Source organism: Rhinatrema bivittatum, chromosome 8, assembly GCF_901001135.1.
Source record: "Rhinatrema bivittatum chromosome 8, aRhiBiv1.1, whole genome shotgun sequence".
Taxonomy (NCBI): domain Eukaryota; kingdom Metazoa; phylum Chordata; class Amphibia; order Gymnophiona; family Rhinatrematidae; genus Rhinatrema; species Rhinatrema bivittatum.
This window is the reverse complement of record NC_042622.1, coordinates 206,368,217-206,389,766: the sequence shown is the minus strand read 5'-3', so window position 1 is coordinate 206,389,766 and position 21,550 is coordinate 206,368,217. Positions and strand designations below refer to the sequence as shown.

The following is a 21,550-nucleotide window of genomic DNA, read 5'->3' as shown; positions in this document are numbered from 1 at the left end:
CCAAATAAAGGTCACAAGAAGCATAGATCTGGTAACATCTTTTGAAGATAAAATATTTTCATCTGTGTAGTGCTACAAGGCATGTGTAACGTTGTACAGACTCAAAAGTCCTTGCTCCACAGATTTTATAATCTAGTCAACACATAAGACTAGGAGATATTCCTAGAAAATGGTTAAAAGTCAAAGGGCATGAGTGGAAGAAAAAAGGTTTTAAATTATAAAAGCAGCCTCTGAGGTGAGTTAAGAATGATTTGAATCTGAGGAGTATGGCACACATTCAGAAATGTTATCGTAGACATTTGATGCAGCAAAGTAAAAAGCGCAGAATCTTGATTCTGTATTGGAAAAGAACACACATGCCAGAAGTCTTTTAGGGGAATTCAAGATAGCACTTAAGCAGGCAAGCTTTTCCTTCTGCTCCAAGTGTTGGAGCAGAAGGATTTTGATTTATTTTCTTCAAATATACAGCATAAGAGGAAAGGGAAAGTGAGGATTTTTCCTTCTGAATCCTCACTCTCGTCAGATCAGCATTCAATAACTAAGTTTACTATCTCCACCCCTGATCTGCAGGAAACAGAAGAGCTGTTTTTTCGCCTGGGGAGATTTCTATTAGCTCACTGGATTTCAAAACTCTGCTGCTTGCTTCTTCCTAGTGTGGCATTGCCACCATAAGTGCACTTGATGAGGATTCTATCGTACAGCCCCACATGGGGAGATGCCTGCATCCTGCTGGGTAGGGGGCCATTTTTCCTTGAAACTCTGAGTGACTGACAACTCGTGGAGGAAGGTGCTATCTGGTATTTAACCCTCAGAACGTCCGCGCGCGGGGGGCGGGAATACACCTGAGTCTGGATCCATCGTACAAGGTAAGTGTTTTGCTCTTCTGCCCTCTTTTGTGATTTCTAAGCCAGAAGTAGTCACCTTGGATTCTCTGTAGGATTTGATTGCCAGATTATCTCAGACATTTCAAGATCAGTCCCAGCGATTGGAGTATGTTTTCTTGAAATTGGATTTGGTCACTCATGATCACCAGCAAATTCTCCAGGAGCATTCAACATCTATTCAAGCCATGGGGAATGATATTAAAAGATTAGACTGTGAATACTTCTATGGTTCGTGAGCATCTTTCTTCTTTTAGAAGGTTGGACTCCTTGGAAAATGACTCGAGGCATTTAAATTTGAAAATTTTGGGTAAATTGCCATTTTGTTACCCTTTAAGAGATTTCCTTGAAATCTTAAATTCCATCTGACAAAATTCCAGCACTTAATAAATAAATTTCTCACAGGACAAGCAGGATGGTAGTCCTCACATATGGGTGATATCAGGATGGAGCCCAATCACGGAAAACATCTGTCAAAGTTTCCAGAACTTTGACTGGCCCCTACTGGGCATGCCCAGCATGGCACTAACCCTGCAGCCAGCAGGGGTCCCCCTTCAGTCTTTTTTCCGCACAGCAGTAGCCTCGCGGTTTAGGAGCTCTGAAGAGATTCCTGACAGGAATTTTCCTCACAGTTAATTAATTAAACTTAAATTGCCCCACAGGGGTCCCTCCTCTAACTTTTCTCAGGCCGCGGTACTCCGGTAAGTTTTTGACCGTCTTTCGTCGATTACTGTCTAGTTTGGCCCTCACGGCCTACTGGCCGTCGACCGTACCGCAGCTCAATTTTTTTCTATGGCCATGGCTTCGGGGTTTCGGTGCCCAGACTGTACTCGTACCATGTCTATCACAGACCCTCATGGAGTCTATGTAATGTGTTTAGGCCGTGAGCATGATGTCCTGACTTGCACCAAATGTGCCCTCATGCCACCAAAAGGTCGCAAAGCCAGAATGGAGAAGATGTGTTCACACCATGACGCCGTCCATCGCATCGACGTCATCGGAACCGGCACTGTCGAAGTCGCACCAGCATCGACCTCCGTCCGGTGACCATCCGCCATCAATGTCTTCATGGCCATCGACTCCCGTTACTCCCCTTCAAGATCGAGGGGATCGTAGGGAGAAACATCGGCATCGTACGTCTCGGACCGTCGAGGGGACCCGCATCTGATCACTCAAAATGCCTATGCCATCCAAACCTTCGGGCCTTGTCCCTGACAGCATGGATGTTGAAAGGTTAATCCTTCAACCACTTAACCTTTCATATTTGGTTTCTCGTGTCCTGATTGCTTCGCGAAAGCCTTCCACAAGGAAATCTTATTCCTATAAATGGAAAAGGTACACATCATGGTGCACTTCGCAGTCCCTTGATCCCTTTTCCTGTCCAATCCCAAGGTTTTTGGACTATCTCTGGTATTTGTCAGTCAGGTTTAAATACCTCTTCAATCAGAATGCATGTCAGTGTGGTAGCCGCCTTCCATAAAGATGTCGGATGTTCCTACATCAGTACAACCCCTCTTAACACAATTTTTAAAGGGCTTGCTCCATATTAAGCCACCCTTACGTCCTCCGGCCCCTTCTTGAGACATTAACCTGGTTCTTTGTCAGCTCATGAAACTACCATTCGAGCCTCTTCCCTCCTGTGACCTAAAATATCTCACGTGGAAAGTGATTTTCCTTTTGGCTTTCACTTCAGCTTGCAGGGTTAGTGAGTTACAGGCCTAGTTACCTATCCGCCTTACACTAAACTCCTGCAGGACCGGGTGGTACTCCGCACTCACCCTAAATTTTTACCTAAGGTAGTTTCGGAGTTTCACATTAATCAATCCATCATACTACCTACCTTCTTTCCCAGGCCCCATTCCAATCCAGGGGAACAGGCTCTGCATACCCTTGACTGTAAACGGGCTCTAGCGTTCTACCTAGACCATACAGTTGCCCACAGGAAGAGTACTCAGTTATTCGTCTATTTCCATCCCAATAAATTAGGGCAACCTGTGGGTAAGCAGACTCTCTCCTCCTGGTTGGCGGACTGCATATCTTTGCTATCAGCAAGCAGGCATTCCTTTTCAAGACCGTGTCAAAGCACACTCTGTGAGGGCCATGGCGACTTCAGTAGCACACTTAAGATCGGTGCCGCTTCCTGACATTTGCAGGGCTGCCATCTGGAGTTCTCTCCACACTTTCGCAGCCCACTATTGCTTGGACAAAGCCGGAAGACAAGATTCCATCTTCAGCCAGTCTGTCCTGCGTAACTTATTTCCAATGTGACGTACCTACACCCTTCCGCCTGCCCAGTGGGGTTCAGGATGCCCTCTACAAAATTCTACCCCAGTTGTTGTGCCTGTTGCACGCGTTGGGTACATTTGGTGGATGTTCGGACATCCTCAGCTCGGTACTCACCCATATGTGAGGACTACCATCCTGCTTGTCCTGTGAGAAAGCAAATGTTGCTTACCTGTAACAGGTGTTCTCACAGGGACAGCAGGTTGTTAGTCCTCACAAAACCCGCCTGCCGCCCCGTGGTGTTGGGTTCGTAACGTTTTGTTTTATTTTTGGCACTGCCTGTAGTTTTCAAATAAGACTGAAGGGGGACCCCTGCTGGCTGCAGGGTTAGTGCCATGCTGGGCATGCCCAGTAGGGGCCAGTCAAAGTTCTGGAAACTTTGACAGAAGTTTTCCGTGATTGGGCTCCATCCTGATGATGTCACCCATATGTGAGGACTAACATCCTGCTGTCCTGTGAGAACACCTGTTTACAGGTAAGCAACATTTGCTAAATCAATGGCAGGCGGGGGGAGGAAATTAGAACCAGAAAGTTACCAATAAGGGCCCTAACCTCAGCGGTCAGAGTAACAGATAAGTGTGAAAGCTTGCTGGACAGACTGGATGGGCCGTTCGGTCTTCTGCCGTCATTTCTATGTTTGTTCCTGATAAGCAAAATCCTAATCTGATACTTTCCCGTCGATAGCAGGACTGAATTAGCCATACTGTCATGGGAACTGTCAATCAGGCCCGGGAGGCGGAGCTTCTAAGTGATGTCAGCTTTTCTCTGAGGCTGCGTGTGAGTTCCCGTGCTGGAATCGACTCGCCTCAGTCTGTTTTTCCGCGCGTGGGATCACATGCGGAGCTTCAGATCTCCTCAGCATCACTTCTCCCTGAGGGGAAAAAACTTCAAAAAAAAAAAGTAAAAATTAGAATGAAAGAACATGGTAAGAAGGAAGGGGGATGACCTTCGGGATTCAAGCCGTGCCCCTGCGGCAAGGTCATATCTATCATGAATGGACATGACCGCTGCTATCGGTGTCTGGGTCCAGACCCACCCGATGCAGGCCTGCCAAAGTTGTGGCAAGATGTCCCCCAGAGCGCGCCGACAACGGCACAAAAAAAGATGGCGCTTGTCGGACAGAGACACAGGGCTCCTATGCCCCACCCTCGGAGGCCCGATCGTCACCGGGGCCGACCACCCCCGCAGATGCGTCGAGCATCGTCGCTAGAACCAGCGACCTCCAAACGGGGTGAAGACAAAGGCTGAAGCCCAAGCACAACGTGCCTCGAGGCAGAGACCCGAAACGCGCCGACCGGCATGGTCGAGACGCTCCATCGGCATCAGAAGGACGAAAGATTCGGAAGCCGGCACTGGAGACTGAGGCTTCGGTCAGGACGCACGGTGCGACGGCGGCGAAGGGCGCAACCTCATCGCCATCGCGTGGCACATCCTTGACACAGGCGCACGGCGCACCTCCTGTAACGCTCACTGCGCAGAAGCACAGCTCCAAGACAGTGCCTACTTGGGAGCCGAAGACCAGTCAGACCCAACCACCATCGCACGGGAAGCAGCTATCCACGCACCTGCAGCGCACATCGATGCAATCATGGGAGAGGCCACACAGACCGTCCCCGGTACGTCTCATCGCGGCGCCTTCGCAGCCTTCAACATCGGGGCTGAAAGTTGCCTACAGATCAATGGATGCGGCAACCAAATCACAAGGGACATCCACCAGTGAACAGGGCTTCTCGGGTTCCTCTTCACCATCCAAGGGCGATGGTCCCCCCACCTATCACACCCATATCCTCGGGATCCTCTTCGCCATCCCTACAGGTATTCTCGGACCTCTCCTCGGTGTCACACAGATCCACCAGATGAACCCTATCGAAGAAACCAAGATTGGCTATGGAATCTCAAGTGCCCCGTCACCATACACTGCCGCCGGACTCAGATATCCTCGCAGCGGCTTTACCACCACGGCGGTCCTCAGCCTCACCTCGCCCTACGATGCCTCCTCAAACAAAGGAGGCCTTTGAGTCTATCCTTGGCCCTCGTGGAGTTTTATGAAGTCATGCAGGCTTCCTTTACTATGCCAGCTTCTTCCCTGGACAGCGGTGAACGATCCCCACTGTCCTCGGCTCACAAGTCACCCACACGGTCCAGATCACCATCTCCAAGGGCCAAATCGCTGACACTGCCTAGGTTACCACCCACGCTGGACCACATTGCACGGCCAGTCTTTCTGGTGGACCCAACTACATCGCCTGATTCCTCCACAGGATACCCGTCCGACCCGGGAGAAGGGCCAGCGGAACCCTACTCCCCTTATCCCAAGTTTTTGGATAAGGTGGGAAAAACGGTAAACATACAACTCCAGAAGGTGCCAGATCAGAGAGCAGACACTCTAGGCCTCTTAATCTTTGACCTCCCAGTGGAGCCCACCGCCCTTCCAGCACATGACGTACTAAATACAGTTCTGGACAAGTCTTGGGAGACACCCTTCACGCTACCTGCAGTGTCTAGAAAAACTGATCTCAAATACAAAATGCAACAGTCCCCTTACTATGCTTCACCACAATTACCTCATGCATCCATTGTGGTAGAATCGGCGATGGCTAAAGCCAAAAAATCCAAACTCCATTCTGCAGTCGTCTTCCCCCCCCCCCCCCCCCCCCCCAGGAAGAGACCTGCACGCATTAGATGAGTTTGCAAGAAGGGCCTTCCAAATCTTCCATGCTAGCGACCAGGATCAACCATCATCAATTTTATATTGTACAATACATCTATGAGTTGATTCAGCGGGTGAAAGACACCTCCCAGCCTACAGAACCCGCTTCCAATACCTCTGACCTCACCAGAGATCTAGAGGAAGCCACCCGTCATCTGTCGAACAGTTTATGAAGGATTTGAACCCTCGTCACATCAGCAGCAGCAATTGCAGCACGTCACCTAGCCTGGCTTAGAGCAAGTTCCATCAGGGGAACGTCCACGACAAGTTAGCTAACTTACCATGTAAAGGGGACAACTTGTTTGGTTCCAGGAGACCGTAGCCCAACTTAAGGAACAGTTGGCAGTTCAGTCACTTACCACACTGCAACCGTACCCTTCGGCACGCAGATGCTACGCCCCTCCCAGGAGACAGCTGTTACAGGGACAAGCATATCGCCCATATGTAGCATACCGGCCGGTTCCATATCAAAACTTAAGAGGCAACAATCAATCCTTCTAGACAACCGACTCAGCCTCAACAAATTCGTAAATAACACCACAAAAGAATGTTTCTTTAAATTACAAGTTTTAAAGAAACTAAAGCCACTTCTACTCTACAGAGACTTCCGCACGGTACTCCAAGCCATCATACTCCCGAAACTGCACTACTGTAATTCACTCCTTCTGGGCCTTCCCGCCTGCACCACCAAACCTCTCCAGATGGTCCTGAATGCCACGGCAAGAATTCTCACAAACGCCAAAAAAAAGGATCATATCACCCCTATCCTCCAGCATCTCCATTGGCTTCCTATTAAATACAGGATTCAGTTCAAAACCAGCATGATGATACATAACTCCCTACATAGCATCTCTCCTCTCACCTTAACCTTCCATCTCCAGCTACACACTTCCAAAAAACAGACTAGAAGGGCTTACCAGAACAGACTGATCACCCAACCTGCAAAATCCTCCCTGAGGAAACGCGCACTATCCACAGCGGGCCCGTCACTCTGGAACTTGCTACCACCAGACCAGCGCCTTGAACCTTGCCACACTACTTTTAAAAACAAACTTAAGACTTGGCTTTTCATACAAGCATTCCCAGAGAGCTAAGAGCAGGAAGAACGACAATCTCAAATCAGTCACTGTCCCCACTGCCCCCCACCCCTGCATACAAGTTCCTGAAGAAATCATTTACTGAAATTTAACTTATCATATATATTCTGTTCACTGGAGTTGCACGAACGCCCCCTTTGCGCCTTCATGCTGTTCTGTTTACAGCAATAATGTAATTACTAATTGTTTTATTTTGTTTTAAGTTGTTCTCTAATGGTTTTAATTGATCTATATGTTCCATGTAAACCGCCACCCTGGCGATAGTTAATCATTTCCTTGTAAACCAGAGTGATATGTATTTTATACAGGAACTTCCGGTATATAAAAGCCAAAAAATAAAATAAATAAATAATAAATAAATAAAATAGAAGAGGTCGTCCTAGAGCACAGCGGCCCCAACCTCAACAGCCGGCCACCTCCAACAAGCCGGCACAGTCTTAACCACGCCACCATCAAAGGTATTCGCAGGAGGCATCCAGGCACACATTCAACACTGGCAAGCCATCACCACGGATCAGTGGGTACTGGACATAGTCCGCCTCGGCTACCGGATTCCTTTTCCATCCCTACCTCCGCTCCCACACTTAACGTCCAGAGGGACCAAATCCAACCTCTCTCTTTTGGAAAGAGAAGTCTCCTTCCTATTACAACAAAAGGCGATTCAGACTTCCACCTTTCCAACAACATACGGGGTTCTAATCCCCTTACTTCCTCATACACAAGAAGTTGGGGGCTCTACGTCCCATCCTGGACCTCAACAAATATATAGTCACAGAAAAGTTCAAGATGATATCACTCAAGGCCATCTTACCTCTGATCCAACCCAATGCTTGGATGTGCTCTATAGACCTCAAGGATGCTTATACTCGTATTCCAATGTACCCTTCCTCCTGGCAATACCTGTCTTTTCAAGTTAACAGCCAACACTTCCAATACAAGGTACTCCCCTTTGGTCTCTCGACTGCACCTCGGATGTTCACCAAGTGCATGGCAGTGGTGGTGGCGCATCTCAGACAGAAATATATCATGATATTCCCTTATCTCGACGATTGGCTGATTGTGGCGCCAACACCTTCACGACATGATCACTTGCCTCAACCAATTGGGTCTAGTGGTCAATTACCAAAAATCCCACCTACAGCCGTCCCAATGGCTTCAATTCATAGGAGCCTGCCTAGACACGGTCAAACACAGTTTTTCTGCCACAGGACAGACTATCCACCATGCGTCAATTGTTTCGCCATCTCCAGCTCACTCAATCTCCATCCGCTCAGCAGGTGTTTACAGTCCTCGGACAAATGGCGGCTTCGATCCATGCAGTGTCCAATACACATCTTCACATGAGCCAACATGTCAGGGTTTGACTTATGAATAAAATTAGAATTATGACCATAATTTTCGGTTTCGAGTTACAACCCCTGCCGTGTGCGTGCATTTGGTTTTTTGTTTTTTTGGGGGATTTTGCGGATTGGTTGTGTATTGCATTTTTTTGGTCTTGGAGGGCGGGACTTCTACAGAGATTGGCTGGCTACTGTTGCATCTATTAATGGGACCAGTCCATCCCAGGCGCACGTGGGCAGACCTGGCACGCAATTGCAGCAAACAGCATCTGGGGACATCGAGGGATATTACTCAGCTGGCAAGGTACAGTAATGTGCTCAGAAGTGTTTGGGAGGGGGAAAATAGTTTCTGGAGGACAAGGGATGTGCTCAGAAGTGGTTGGTAGGAAGAAAAGAGTGTCTGGGGTTGGTGTTTTTTCTGTTAGATTTCTTTTTTTTTTTTTCTCCCTGCAGAACAGCACTTTTATCAAAGTGGTGTTCAAAATGGCCCCAGAGATAAAGAAAGCAATCACAATCTAGAAGGAAATTGTGCAGAAATTTGAGTGGCGTTCGAGTGACCGATCTCGTTCTCATATACAGCATGTCAAAATCCACCATTTTGACAATCTTACAAAGAAAAGATTTGTACAAGGAAGTTAGTGTGGCTAGAGGTGTCACTCAAATTTGTAAGTCACGATAAACAGTGATAGAGGTAGAAAGCCTAATGCTAGTGTGGATAAATGAAAGGCAGATGGTAGGTGACTGCCTATCTGAGTGTCTAATTTGCGAAAAAGCTAGGGCTATAAATGCAGATATCGTAAAGGATAAGCCATCAACAAGTGAAAATGGTGAAATATTTCGTGCCAGTAAGGGGTGGTTTCACAATTTTAAAGCAAGAACTGGGGTTCATAGCGTAGCTAGGCATGGTGAAGCTGCCAGTTGTGATAGGCTGCTGAAAATTACATACCCCACTTCAAAACAATGACACAGAAAAAGTTTCAGATACGGATTTAACCCTTAAATAATTCTGGAAAGAACATTACAGCATCCTTTCATGTGTGGGGTTAATAGAGAAATCCTGGGCCAATGTCTCTCAAAGGACATTAAGATCTGCCTGGAAGAAAGTGTGGCCTAAAATTATAGAAGAGGAGCCGGACCCTGCAACTGACCATGTGGTTTATGACATTGTCACTATAGCAGAGTCCATAGGCTTGCAGGTAGACAATGCTGATGTTGAGGAACTGGTAGAGGAACACTCAGAGGAATTGTCTACAGAGGAACTTCAGCAACTTCTGGCTGAGCAACAGAGAATGGCAGCCGAGGAGCTTACTGAAGAGGAGGATCAACAATCAGTGCAGCAAACTTCCTCTTCTGGAATTGAGGAAATCCTGAAAAAATGGACAGAGCTACAAACATTTGTAGAGAAGACCCACCCAGACAGAGGAAAAGCCAATCATTGCATTCACTTGCTTAATGAAATTGTCATACTACAAAACAGTGTTGAAAAGACAGAAACAGGCAACCTTCGACCAGTTATTAGTTGCGAAAAGGTTGAAACCAAGTGAGCCAGAAGCAGGTCCTAGTGAGCTATAGACTCCCCCAAGGAGAGAGAGGACACCAGAGAGCCAGATTCCAGGTGTTCTTATGGAATGGGACTCTCCTTCTGAATAATAACCACCTTCCATTTCGTCCCCCGATGCTGTTTGCTTCCCCCTCCCCCCTCCCCCCTTCCTGCAAACCAAAGATGTCAACTTTTAAATAAATAAATGAAAAATAAACTTTTTTTCTGGTAGGCTAAACACATTTTATAACTTTTTGGTGAGTACACTAGGGAAGTATAGGTGTTTCTGGTAATTACAGACTTCATACAACCATTTTTTATTATAGAAATGGTTAGGTAAGGGGTGCTTTTCAGAGGTCTGGAACGTATTATGGGTTTTTCCATTATTTCCTATGGAAAACAGTCTTGAGTTACAACCAGCCCTCTGGAACCAATTGAGTTCGTAAGTCAAGGGCCCACTGTATATAATCAAGTTGAATGCTAATACATTTATTTTTTTTCTGTCCAGACCAATTGCGGGACTACCTAAATGCCAAAGCACTTAATCGGGCATCTAATTCAGACTTCCTAAGGTTTATCCGATATATTTTAAAGGGGTTGATACTATACTGCAATAGTTAGTCTAGCATGAATTATGCATATTTAATTTTCTCCTGTTTTTCATTCCTCCCTTTTTTGTTTCAAACTTGAGAAATGATTAATCGTATCTTGATATTTTGGTTTTTCTTTTTCATTTGTTGTTTATTCTCTCATTACTGAGCAAAGTTTTGGGGTTTTTTTTTTTACTTTGTATAATTGTAAAAATCAAAATAAAAAAAAAAAAAAAGGAAAAGAACACAAGCGGCTTGCCTGATGAACAAAGTTAGTCAAGTCAAGACTGGCTATAGATATTCATAGTCCCAGCTTCAGCATTAACCTTACTTTTCAATGCACAGAGATGCCTCGTAATGCCTGACATTAAGCACTAAGGCCTTTGGTTTATACTTAAATATTTTTTTTTATAGGAGCTTTAACTATCAATTGGTTAAACTGGCAAAGACTTAGGAAAACAAAATGAAAATGCTTGGCTGGATAGACAGCTTCTCTGAGGACAAGAGAGTCCTGGTTCATGCAATGGCTGTTTCATTTACTGGACTGTGTGCTTTCTTAGGGGAAGTATATGTAATCATGGCTGAGTATTGATACCTAAGCCAGATTTGTGGACAGTCTGTTCCAAAACCTTGGGGTTTCTTGGCTGGTGAAGAAATCCTATACTACAGGGGTTTGTGCTTTTGTGGCACCTTGGCTTCCTGTCTTTTTATGCAGTGTTTCTAGTGTTTTGGGTTTTTTTCCCTGGAGGATTCACTCTGTTTCAGCTATTTCAAGTAGGCTGAAACAGTGGGTAACTCCCTACTGGAGACTGCAGTCAGTAGTTCGCTTGGGGTTGTTATACAGCCTAGCGACTTGTTCTTACTCCTACAGTCCAACGGTCTGCCTCCTTGTGCTCTTCGCTCCTTCAGACTTCCAGTTGGAATGTTGAGGAAAAGGGAAGAAAAGCTAGGGCAATCGTGGTATCTTGGTGTATACCTGCAGGGAAAAATACACCACTTTTTCCCTATACTTTTGCCAATTTCTGGCCAATACTGCCTTTAGCTTTTCTCACTTCACTGGGTTGTCAAGTGTCGTGTTGCTCACCTGAACTATCCTATAGACAGGATGGAAAACACTGCCCTTGACAGGGTGCAGTGTGGGTGAGCTTCAGGCCTAACTAATCTCCCTGCTCTGGGGTTTAGGCTAGTGATCCCATTCAGAGATTGCCTTTTACCCCTGAAAATCTTGATGCTGTCCTGGTCAGCTTTGTCTGGTGCTTTGGCACATAGGTTCTGTCACAGGCCCTGCCATTGCTGATTATTCTTCCACGCATTGCTTGGGTTTTTCTGCCCATTGTCCCTATCAGCCAAACATGGGGCACACTTCTGCAGTTGCCAGTGGACCACAGTTTTTCTGGAAAGCTCTTGGGCCCTAGTTGTTGTTTCAGTTTTCTTGTAACACTGAAGGAAACTATGCAGTCTTCATCCCAGAGTTCTTCTCTTGTTTACATCTCTAGACTTTTCCTGTATCCAGGAGGTTCTAGACCTACTGTCGGGGTTTACTGATCCGAAACCCTGGTTATGATGTGGAGTACTGTATGTTTCTTGTTGGCACTTGCATCACTCGGCTCTGCCCCAGGGTATGGTGCTCCGAGCCATGTATCTAGGCAGGACAGAGAATGTGGTGGTGGATGGGCTGAATCGGACCTTCTGACCCCACAAATGGTGGCAGATCGGATCTTCCATCTCTGGGGTACCCTGGACGTGGATCTCTTCGCATCCTCCTACAACAAAGTGGACAGATTCTGCTCCCTGTACAGGAGGGATGGCAAGCCAGCCTTGGATGCCTTTGCCTGCCATTGGGGCAAGAGCCTTTTATACGCATATCCTCTGCTTCCTCTGGTAACAGACTCTCCTGAAGCTTCAACAGGACGAGGGGACCATGAACCTCAAAGCCCCTCATTGGCCAAGGCAGATCTGGTTCCCACTTCTGCAGGATCTTTCCTTCCAGGAGCCGATCAGTCTGGGGACGACTTCAGACCTCATCATGCAGGATCAGGGCAGGCTGCGCTATCCCAACCTCAGGTCCATGTCCCTGATGGCCTGGATATTGAAAGGTTAATTCTTCAGCACCTTGACATGTCGGATGATGTCTCTGGTCCTGGTGGCTTCCAGGAAGCCTTCCACTAGGAAGTCTTATGGCCTGAAGTAGAGGAGGTTTTCTGTGTAGTGTGAGCACCACAACTTGGACCGGTTCTCCTCCACATTGAAACTGCTTGACTATCTCCTGCACCCTTTGAACGCTGGCTTAAAGACCAGCTTCGTTAGAGTGCACCTGAGTGCTATTGGTGCCTACCACCCAGGGTGTGGATGGTTCGCCCCATCTCTGTGCAATCCATAATGGGTCACTTTTATGCAGGAATGACTGCAGATGAAGCCTCCTGCTGTGTCCTGGGGCCTCAATGTGGTGTTGGCTCAGCTCATGAAAGCCCTTTTCAAGCTGCTGCACACCTGTGACCTGAAGTACCTAACCTGGAAGGGTCAACCTTTTGGTCGTGGTCACTTCAGCGCACAGTGTCAGCGAGCTTCAGGTCCTAGTGACAGATCCACCTTACACAAAGTTCTTCCATGATAGGGTGGTTCTGCGCATGCACCCTAAGTTTCTGCCGAAGATGGTGATAGATTTCCATCTTAACCAGTCAATCGTCCTGCTCACCTTTTTTTCCCCAAGCCTCATTCGCAAGAAAGCCTTAGCCGCCTTCTTGGAACGAACAGCAGGCCTAAGGCAGTCTGCGCAACTATTCCATCTCTTTTGACATAAATAGATTAGGAGTTGTGGTTGCTAAGCAGACTCTGTCCAACTGGCTGGCAGATTGTATTTCCTTCTGCTATACTCAGGTGGGACTGCAGCTTGGGAGCCATGACAATGTGCATTCTGTCAGCCATGGCGGCTTCAGTGGCCCACTTGATAGCAGTCCCCTTGGATGAGATCTGCAAGGCTGTGATATGGAATTCCCTCCATACTTTGCCTCTCACTACTGTCTGGACAGGGATGGCTGAAGCAATAGCAGCTTCATCCAGTCTGTCCTCCGGAATCTTTCAGATGTAGAACCCAACTCTTTCTGCCTGGGGCCCATTTTTCGGGTTCGGGCTGTCTCCCTCTGTTACCAACGGCACCAGTGGTGTTGTGCCTGTTGGCACCTGGTTGGGTGCCTTTTGGGTTTGCTGCTTGTTCATGAACAGCCTGTAGCTAGGGATTCACCCATGCTGCTTGTTCTAGGAGAAAGCAGAATTGCTTACCTGTAACAAGTGTTCTCCTAGGACAGCAAGATGTTAGTACTCATGAAACCTGCCCACCACTCCACAGAGTTGGGTTTCTCTTGTGTTTATTTTTTTGTAATTCTGTTACAAGACTGAAGAGGGACCCCCTGTGGACTCGTGGATAGTGACATGCTTAATGTGCAAGCCAAAGTTTCTAGGAACTTTGACATAAGTTTTCCGTGCCAGGCTCCATCCGATGTCATCCGTGTATGAGGACCAGCATCCTGCTGTCCTAGAACACCTGTTACAAGTAAGCAACTCTGCTTTATATTTTGATATTAGTGTCTGAAAGACTTGGAATTGAGTACTAAGAGAACCATTTTGAAGTGAGTAAAACAAACTGTATTCATGCTCTCCTGACTCTTGATCTGAGACACATTAAAAGGGTAAAAAGCATATGGTGGGTGTTTTCTATAAATAGCTTGTTTCTGAAGCGATCTTAAGTCTGTAATTCACTAATTGTTTGGTCAAAGTGTTTTCTGAAAATACTTTACCCCCACCCCTCTGAAGTCCCACAATATGATAGGCATAATATTTTTTGTGATCAGTTTGCATCTGACTTTCCTGAATTTCTGAAATGTTAGCAATTAAAAAAAAAATGCTGCCATTGAAACTTATAGGCAAAAAACCTTTGAGATGTTTAGAAATAATTAGTTATTGGACACCATCGAGTCCCATGCAGAAACTTGTTTTTAACTTGTAGTAATTTCCATGAGTTTTTTGTTTCAGCTATAGTGGAAGAGTTCCATCTTATGATCAACAGTCTGGTCATGGTGGCCAACAATCAAGCTATGGTCAGCAACAAGGATCGTACAATCAGCAGTCATCCTCATATCAGTCACAGAAAGATAGTTATAGCCACACCTCACAAGGTAAGTCTGGGTCTGGTTAACTTGCAATACGGAGCTAGTCAGCAAAGACAGCTGGCTTTATTTTTTTCTGCTTGGCTTAAGGCCTGCTCCTGGAATTGTCAAGGCTGCTAATTTACAAGCAACTGACAAGTTCTGTGTAGCAGGCAAGTTGGCGTATTTACTGCTAATAAACATGTGTAGCACTAAAAACCATAAGCAGAATTGTACAGATAACAGAATACATACTTCATTTTGTGAAGTTTAGATTCTAGTAAGGACCTGGCCCAAGACAAATAAGCATTTGGAAGCAGCAGCTATAAGATTTTGTCTCAAAGCAAGGCTAATAGATTGGAATTTAAATGAAGACAGGGATCAAATTACTTGTGTGAGGTGTTTGTTTTTTTGTTTGGGCACATATTGAACTTATTTACCCATTCTATATAAAAAGAGCAAAAGATAGGGGAGGGAACTAGGTACCAGAGATTACTTTTTTAAATACTGCCTCAAAATTTATAGCAGTTGAGGTGGGCTATATACTAGATAGATATTTAAAGGTTAAGATAATTGTACATTGGTCTTCACCAAGACCAAAATTTGCTTTGAGACAGTTCTCCTTTTGCCAGGCTTAGGAATGGTATGGGAAGTAGTGCATGCTTTTCTCAATTTGCTGTAATATGAAATAGGACTAAGGAATACATTTTAAAAAGGATTGAGAATATAAGATGTACCAAACTTTGTCAGAATGAATGTCCATTGTGCCCGTCATCTTGTCTCAGACAGCAGCCATTCCATGTCACTGGGACATGTTGCTCATATCGAAAGAGAAGCAGTGGTTTTCCCCAAGTCCACCTGGAAAATTTTTTATAGACTTTTTCTCAGGAAAAAGTCAGGACAGGATGGTATGCATCCTAGGGTCCTGAAGAAACTCAAAAATGAAATTTCTGATCTATTAGTTAAAATTTGTAACCTATCATTAAAATCATCCATTGTACCTGAAGACTGGAGGGTGGCCAATGTAACCCCAATATTTAAAAAAGGCTCCAGGGGTGATCCAGGTAACTATAGACCAGTGAGCCTGACGTCAGTGCCAGGAAAAATAGTGGAAACTATTCTCAAGAACAAAATTGTAAAGCATATAGAAAGACATGATTTAATGGAACATAGTCAACATGGATTTACCCAAGGGAAGTCTTGCCTAACAAATCTGCTTCATTTTTTTGAAGGGGTTAATAAACATGTGGATAAAGGTGAACCGGTAGATGTAGTGTATTTGGATTTTCAGAAGGCGTTTGACAAAGTCCCTCATGAGAGGCTTCTACGAAAACTAAAAAGTCATGGGATAGGAGGCGATGTCCTTTCGTGGATTACAAGCTGGTTAAAAGACAGGAAACAGAGTAGGATTAAATGGTCAATTTTCTCAGTGGAAAAGGGTAAACAGTGGAGTGCCTCAGGGATCTGTACTTGGACCGGTGCTTTTCAATATATATATATAAATGATCTGGAAAGGAATACGAGGAGTGAGGTTATCAAATTTGCAGATGATACAAAATTATTCAGAGTAGTTAAATCACAAGCAGACTGTGATACATTGCAGGAGGACCTTGCAAGACTTGAAGATTGGGCATCCAAATGGCAGATGAAATTTAATGTGGACAAGTGCAAGGTGTTGTATATAGGGAAAAATAACCGTTGCTGTAGTTACACGATGTTAGGTTCCATATTAGGAGCTACTACCCAGGAAAAAGATCTAGGCATCATATTTATTTATTTTATTTAAATTCTTTTAATATACCGATGCTCAAGACCAGGTCTTATCGTACCGGTTTACAGTGTAACTGGGGGAAATCAATTAACAAATGTACAGAAGGTAAAGTTACATTAAACAGGGAGCAAGAACATGGGAGTTGGAAGACAGGAAAGATATATAAACGAATACAACTAGAGTATTAAAAACAGTTAGATAAAACAAAATAATTGCGAGTCATATAAAGGTAGCTGAGATCGGCTGTAGATAAATCGTAGGCAATTAACATAATTCCTGAGGAAGCAGGGATCACGGGGAGGTAAGCAAGGGGGGGGGAGAAGGGATGGTAGGGACTGGGAGGGGGGAGGGAGGGTAGAGGGTAGGAACGAGAGAGTCAATGTTAGTCGATCGAGGTTCATTCAGCGGTAAGCTTGTGTGAACAGCCAGGTTTTCAGTTTCTTTCTGAAGGTGAGATGGGATTGTTCCTGGCGTATATCTGGTGGAAGCGAATTCCAATGTAGCGGGCCCGCTGTCGAAAATGCTCGCTTATGGATGGAGTTGTGGACCGAGGATTTGTTGGGTGGGGCCTTGAGAGAGCCTTTGTAGGCAGATCTAATCTGCCTTGCTGAAGTATGTAATTCCAGAGGGATGGCTAGTTGGAGTGTGGTTTGCTGGAAGACAGATTTGTGGATGATGGTGAGTGTCTTGAAGAGAATTCTATATTGGATAGGTAGCCAGTGTAAGATTTTTAGAATAGGAGTGATATGGTCCTTACAACGTGTGTTTGTAAGGATCCTGGCTGCTGCGTTTTGCAGCATCTGTAGGGGTTTAGTAGAAGAGGCGGGGAGAACGAGTAGTAGTGCGTTGCAATAGTCGATCTTTGAAAACAGGATGGCTTGAAGTACTGAACGGAAATCCTGAAAGTGTAGAAGTGGTCTTGGCTGCTTCAGGACCTGTAGCTTAAAGAAGTATTCTTTAGTTGTGGTGTTAATGAAGTTTTTGAAGTTTAATCTAGAGTCAAGGGTGGCCCCAAGGTCTCTAACCTGGCTTGCTAGTGGAGTAGTTGCATTGTTGGCGAAGAGGTTGTTATCGCTGGGGGAGATAACCATGAGTTCAGTTTTGGATGTATTGAGGACCAGGTTGAGACTCGAGAGAAGGATGTTGATGGAGTGTAAGCAGCTGTTCCAAAAATTTAGAGTGGTGGAGATGTGGTCCGAGATGGGGATTAGGATCTGCACATCATCCGCATATACAAAATGGGTGAGGTTGAGGCTGTTGAGTAGCTGGCATAAAGGGAGTAGATAGATATTAAACAGGGTAGGGGATAGAGAAGAACCCTGTGGTACTCCTTGTTTAGCAGGAATGGGTTGGGATTCTTTGTCATTTATTTTAACTTTGTAGTGCCTGTTGTTCAGAAAGGATTTGAACCATAGCAGTGCAGAGCCGGAGATGCCTATTTCCATTAGACGTTTGATGAGGATAGTATGGTTTACCGTGTCTAACGCCGCTGAAATATCGAGAAGGGCTAGAAGGTAGGATTGTCCCTTGTCAAGGCCCAACAGGATGTTGTCTGTTAAAGAAAGGAGGGATTCTGTGTTTAGGCGTTTCCTGAATCCGAATTGAGATGGGTAGAGAATGTTGTGAGAGTCGAGGAAGTCTGTAAGTCGGATGTTGACGAGCCTTTCCATTAGTTTGGCTATAAAAGGTAAGTTTGCAATGGGGCGGAAGTTTACAGGATTGGCTGGGTCCGAATTGGGTTTTTTTTTTTTTTTAGTAAGGGTTTTAGGGAAGCCATTTTTAACGAGTCAGGTACAGATCCTTGATTTAGGGAGCAATTTATGATGTCAGCCAGAGGTTTAGCAATGGTGTTAGGAATATCATAGTGGATAATACTTTAATGGTGTTAGGAATATCATAGTGGATAATACTTTAAAATAGCTCAGTGTGCTGCAGCAGTCAAAAAAGCAAATAGAATGTTAGGAATTATTAGGAAGGGAATGGTTAATAGAACGGAAAATGTCATAATGCCTCTATCGCTCCATGGTGAGACCACACCTTGAATACTGTGTACAATTCTGGTCGCCGCATCTCAAAAAAGATATAGTTGCAATGGAGAAGGTAATGAGAAGGGCAACCAAAATGATAAAGGGGATGGAACAGCTTCCCTATGAGGAAAGGCTGAAGAGATTAGGGCTGTTCAGCTTGGAGAAGAGACGGCTGAGGGGGGATATGATAGAGGTCTTTAAGATCATGAGAGGTCTTGAACGAGTAGATGTGACTCGGTTATTTTCACTTTCGAATAATAGGAGGACTAGGGGGCATTCCATGAAGTTAGCATGTAGCACATTTAAGACTAATCGGAGAAAATTCTTTTTCACTCAACGCACAATAAAGCTCTGGAATTTGTTGCCAGAGGATGTGGTTAGTGTAGCTGGGTTCAAAAAAGGTTTGGATAAGTTCTTGGAGGAGAAGTCCATTAATGGCTATTAATCAATTTTACTTAGGGAATAGCCACTGCTATTAATTGCATCAGTAGCATGGGATCTTCTTAGTGTTTGGGTAATTGCCAGGTTCTTGTGGCCTGGTTTTGGCCTCTGTTGGAAACAGGATGCTGGGCTTGATGGACCCTTGGTCTGACCCAGAATGGCAATTTCTTATGTCCTTAACTTGTCAAAACCTCTTTTAATCCAGCTATACTGGATGCCTTAACCACATCCTCCAGCAACAAATTCTGCAGCTTGGTTGTACATTGTGAAAATACTTTCCCGATTTCTAAATCTGCCACTTTCATAGTGTCCTTTAGTCTTCATACTTGAAGATGGTAAATAACCATTCCCTATTTACCTGTTCCTTTCCTCTCATGATTTTATAAATCTGTCATATTCCCTCTGTCATCTCTTCTTCAAACTGAAGAGCCCTGACCTGTTTAGCCTGACTTTAATGAGCAGTTCAATTTCCTTTATCATTTTTGTCTTCTGTACCTTTCTAGTTTCACTCTTTTGAGATGGAGCGACCAGAACTACACACAGTACTTGAGGTGCAGTTACATCATGAATTGATTCTGTTTTGGACAAGTGGGTGACATCTGACGGCACAGAGGTGGTCTTTCATAGCATGCATGGGTATTCCGACAGCCAGGGCCAGTGCAACAATGTGTTCAAACCATGCTTCCTCTGCAATTAGGCAGAGCAGTCCACACAAGTGGATTATGCATACCAACCAACAAATGGAGGCTGAGATCACCTGCCTCACTGTCATACTCATATAGCACTGCACTGACAGCCTGCCAGTATTCTCCATTCTCCATCTCCAGTAGATGGTGGACATGCATACTTGTTTGTGGATATAGACCTGTTAGAAGTAAGTCAGACTGGCTGGAGGCGGAATCCTGAGGTAATAGCTGGTCTCCCTCAATAGAATGCCCCAGTGAAGACAATTCATTGTCTTAAGGGGAGCCCATAGGTGAAGGTAGTCTGCTCCCTCCCTCAGGTTGGTAGTAGCTTTGCTTCTAGGGTAGGTAAGGAAGCCTTGGGCTCAGTGTGGTTTTCTCCCTCTCTTACCTTCTTTTGCCTGCTTGTCCCTTCTGAAGATGTTATCTGAGTTACCTTTGTGGCTGGGCTCCATTGGCTTCTGACAGGCCAAGGACATCAGCAAACTTATGTAAGCAGGAGTCCCTTGGGCTCAAACAGGGACTTTCACTTTTTAAAAAATAAAAAAATTTAAGTGTGGCTGGTTGCGCTTGTGTGGCTGAGCAGACACAGGAGTGCAGGTTCTCGTCCTGGAGAGTGGTGCTTGTTCCACTGATATTGGGGGAGTTAATCTTCCTTTTGCAGTATGTGCGAGGTGGAAGCTAGGCTGCTAAAGAGAGAACCGCATGCAGCTGCAACCACATGGTGCTGGGAGGACTCTGTGGGAAGAGGTTCCCACTTTGCACGGCCTGCCACATGTGAACTGTGCAGCATAATCTTTCCCTCAGCTTGTGCCAAATCCTCCTTGGCAAGGGAGGAGTTGGCCCTGACAGACTTTGCTCCAGTAGTGGGGACTCAATTGGAGGCCACAGAGAGAGACCCCCATAGGGAGACTCAGTCACCTGATGTCTCTGGGAGAGAAGATCTCAGCCCGCCTCCTTTATCTGGACATAGGGAAGCATCAAAATCTGGTTCAGAACTGGCCTTACCTACCCCCCTGCAAGGACTTAGCTGCCCTTTCTTGGGTGGAATTTTTAAAAATGTTTTACAGACTTTTTGTAGAACCCAGGAGATACTGGGGGGGGGGGGGGGGTGCCCTCCCAAGAAACCCACCTCCAACCAGAACAGTCCTCAGAGCCACAAGCATTCAGCTCCACTCCCCCCCCTGCTGCAGCACAGTGTACGGAAGGGAGGACTGAGAGGTAGCTGAGGAGGAGCTTCATGTGCCATAGGACTAACTGGATGATTTCCAGCCCGATCCTGCAGGCTCAGGAGAGCCCTCCTTGGAGGAAGGGGAGATTCCATCAGCTGTGGAGGCTCACTGGACAATGCTGAGACTTTTCCATCAGGATGAGTTGTGTGGGTTAGTAGCTCAGTACACTGAGGACATTGAGCTGGATAAGTAAGATAAGCCCCTCAGCTTGAGAAGAAGGATCAGATTATGGTAAGTTTGTCAGAAGGCAACATGCTTTTTTTTCCCCTTCTATGAAGGAGGTACAGAAACTGATTGATCTGGAATGGGGATTACCAGAGGCAAATTTTAAAGAGGGGATGGTCCTTAGGTGGGGATCTACCCTTTAGACTCTCAGGTGCACAAACAGTTCTGTTTTCCTACTGTGGATGCACTGGTGTGCTTCGTGACTGAGAACCATTGTTCTAGTGGAAGGCGTAACAGCATTAAAGGATGCTTAGGGACCTATGCATAGAGGTTATCCTGAAACAGGCCTACAAAGCAATGTCATGAATTTACAGGTTGCTGCGTGTTGCATTGTGGCACATGTGGGGTTGTGATTGACTCAGGATGATCCGGAGGGCTTGGACGACAGTATGCCTTCTGGGAGTTGCTGCCTTAGTGGATGTGGGCTATGATCTGATGTGCATGGCTGCTCAGGGGGTGGCCTTGGTGTTGGCTGGAGGTTTTCTCTGGCTGCACAGTTGATCAGCTGATCCTATCTCTTAAGTCTAACTTAAGTTGTCCTTTTTGTTCGGGGAGGAGTTGAAGAAGATGGCAAATAGGTGGGGTGAT

The 21,550-nt window shown here is 45.6% G+C and overlaps 1 protein-coding gene across 4 annotated transcripts in view; it reads left to right on the top strand.

Moving 5' to 3' along the window:
• TAF15 (TATA-box binding protein associated factor 15) overlaps positions 1 to 21,550 on the top strand; it is a 208,388-nt gene that overhangs the window by 105,109 nt on the left and 81,729 nt on the right. For all 4 annotated transcript variants that reach the window (XM_029612772.1, XM_029612771.1, XM_029612769.1 and 1 more), the window contains one exon: positions 14,471 to 14,613. In XM_029612772.1, the coding sequence (XP_029468632.1) occupies positions 14,471 to 14,613 (143 nt within the window). The remainder of the gene's footprint in view (positions 1 to 14,470; positions 14,614 to 21,550) is intronic.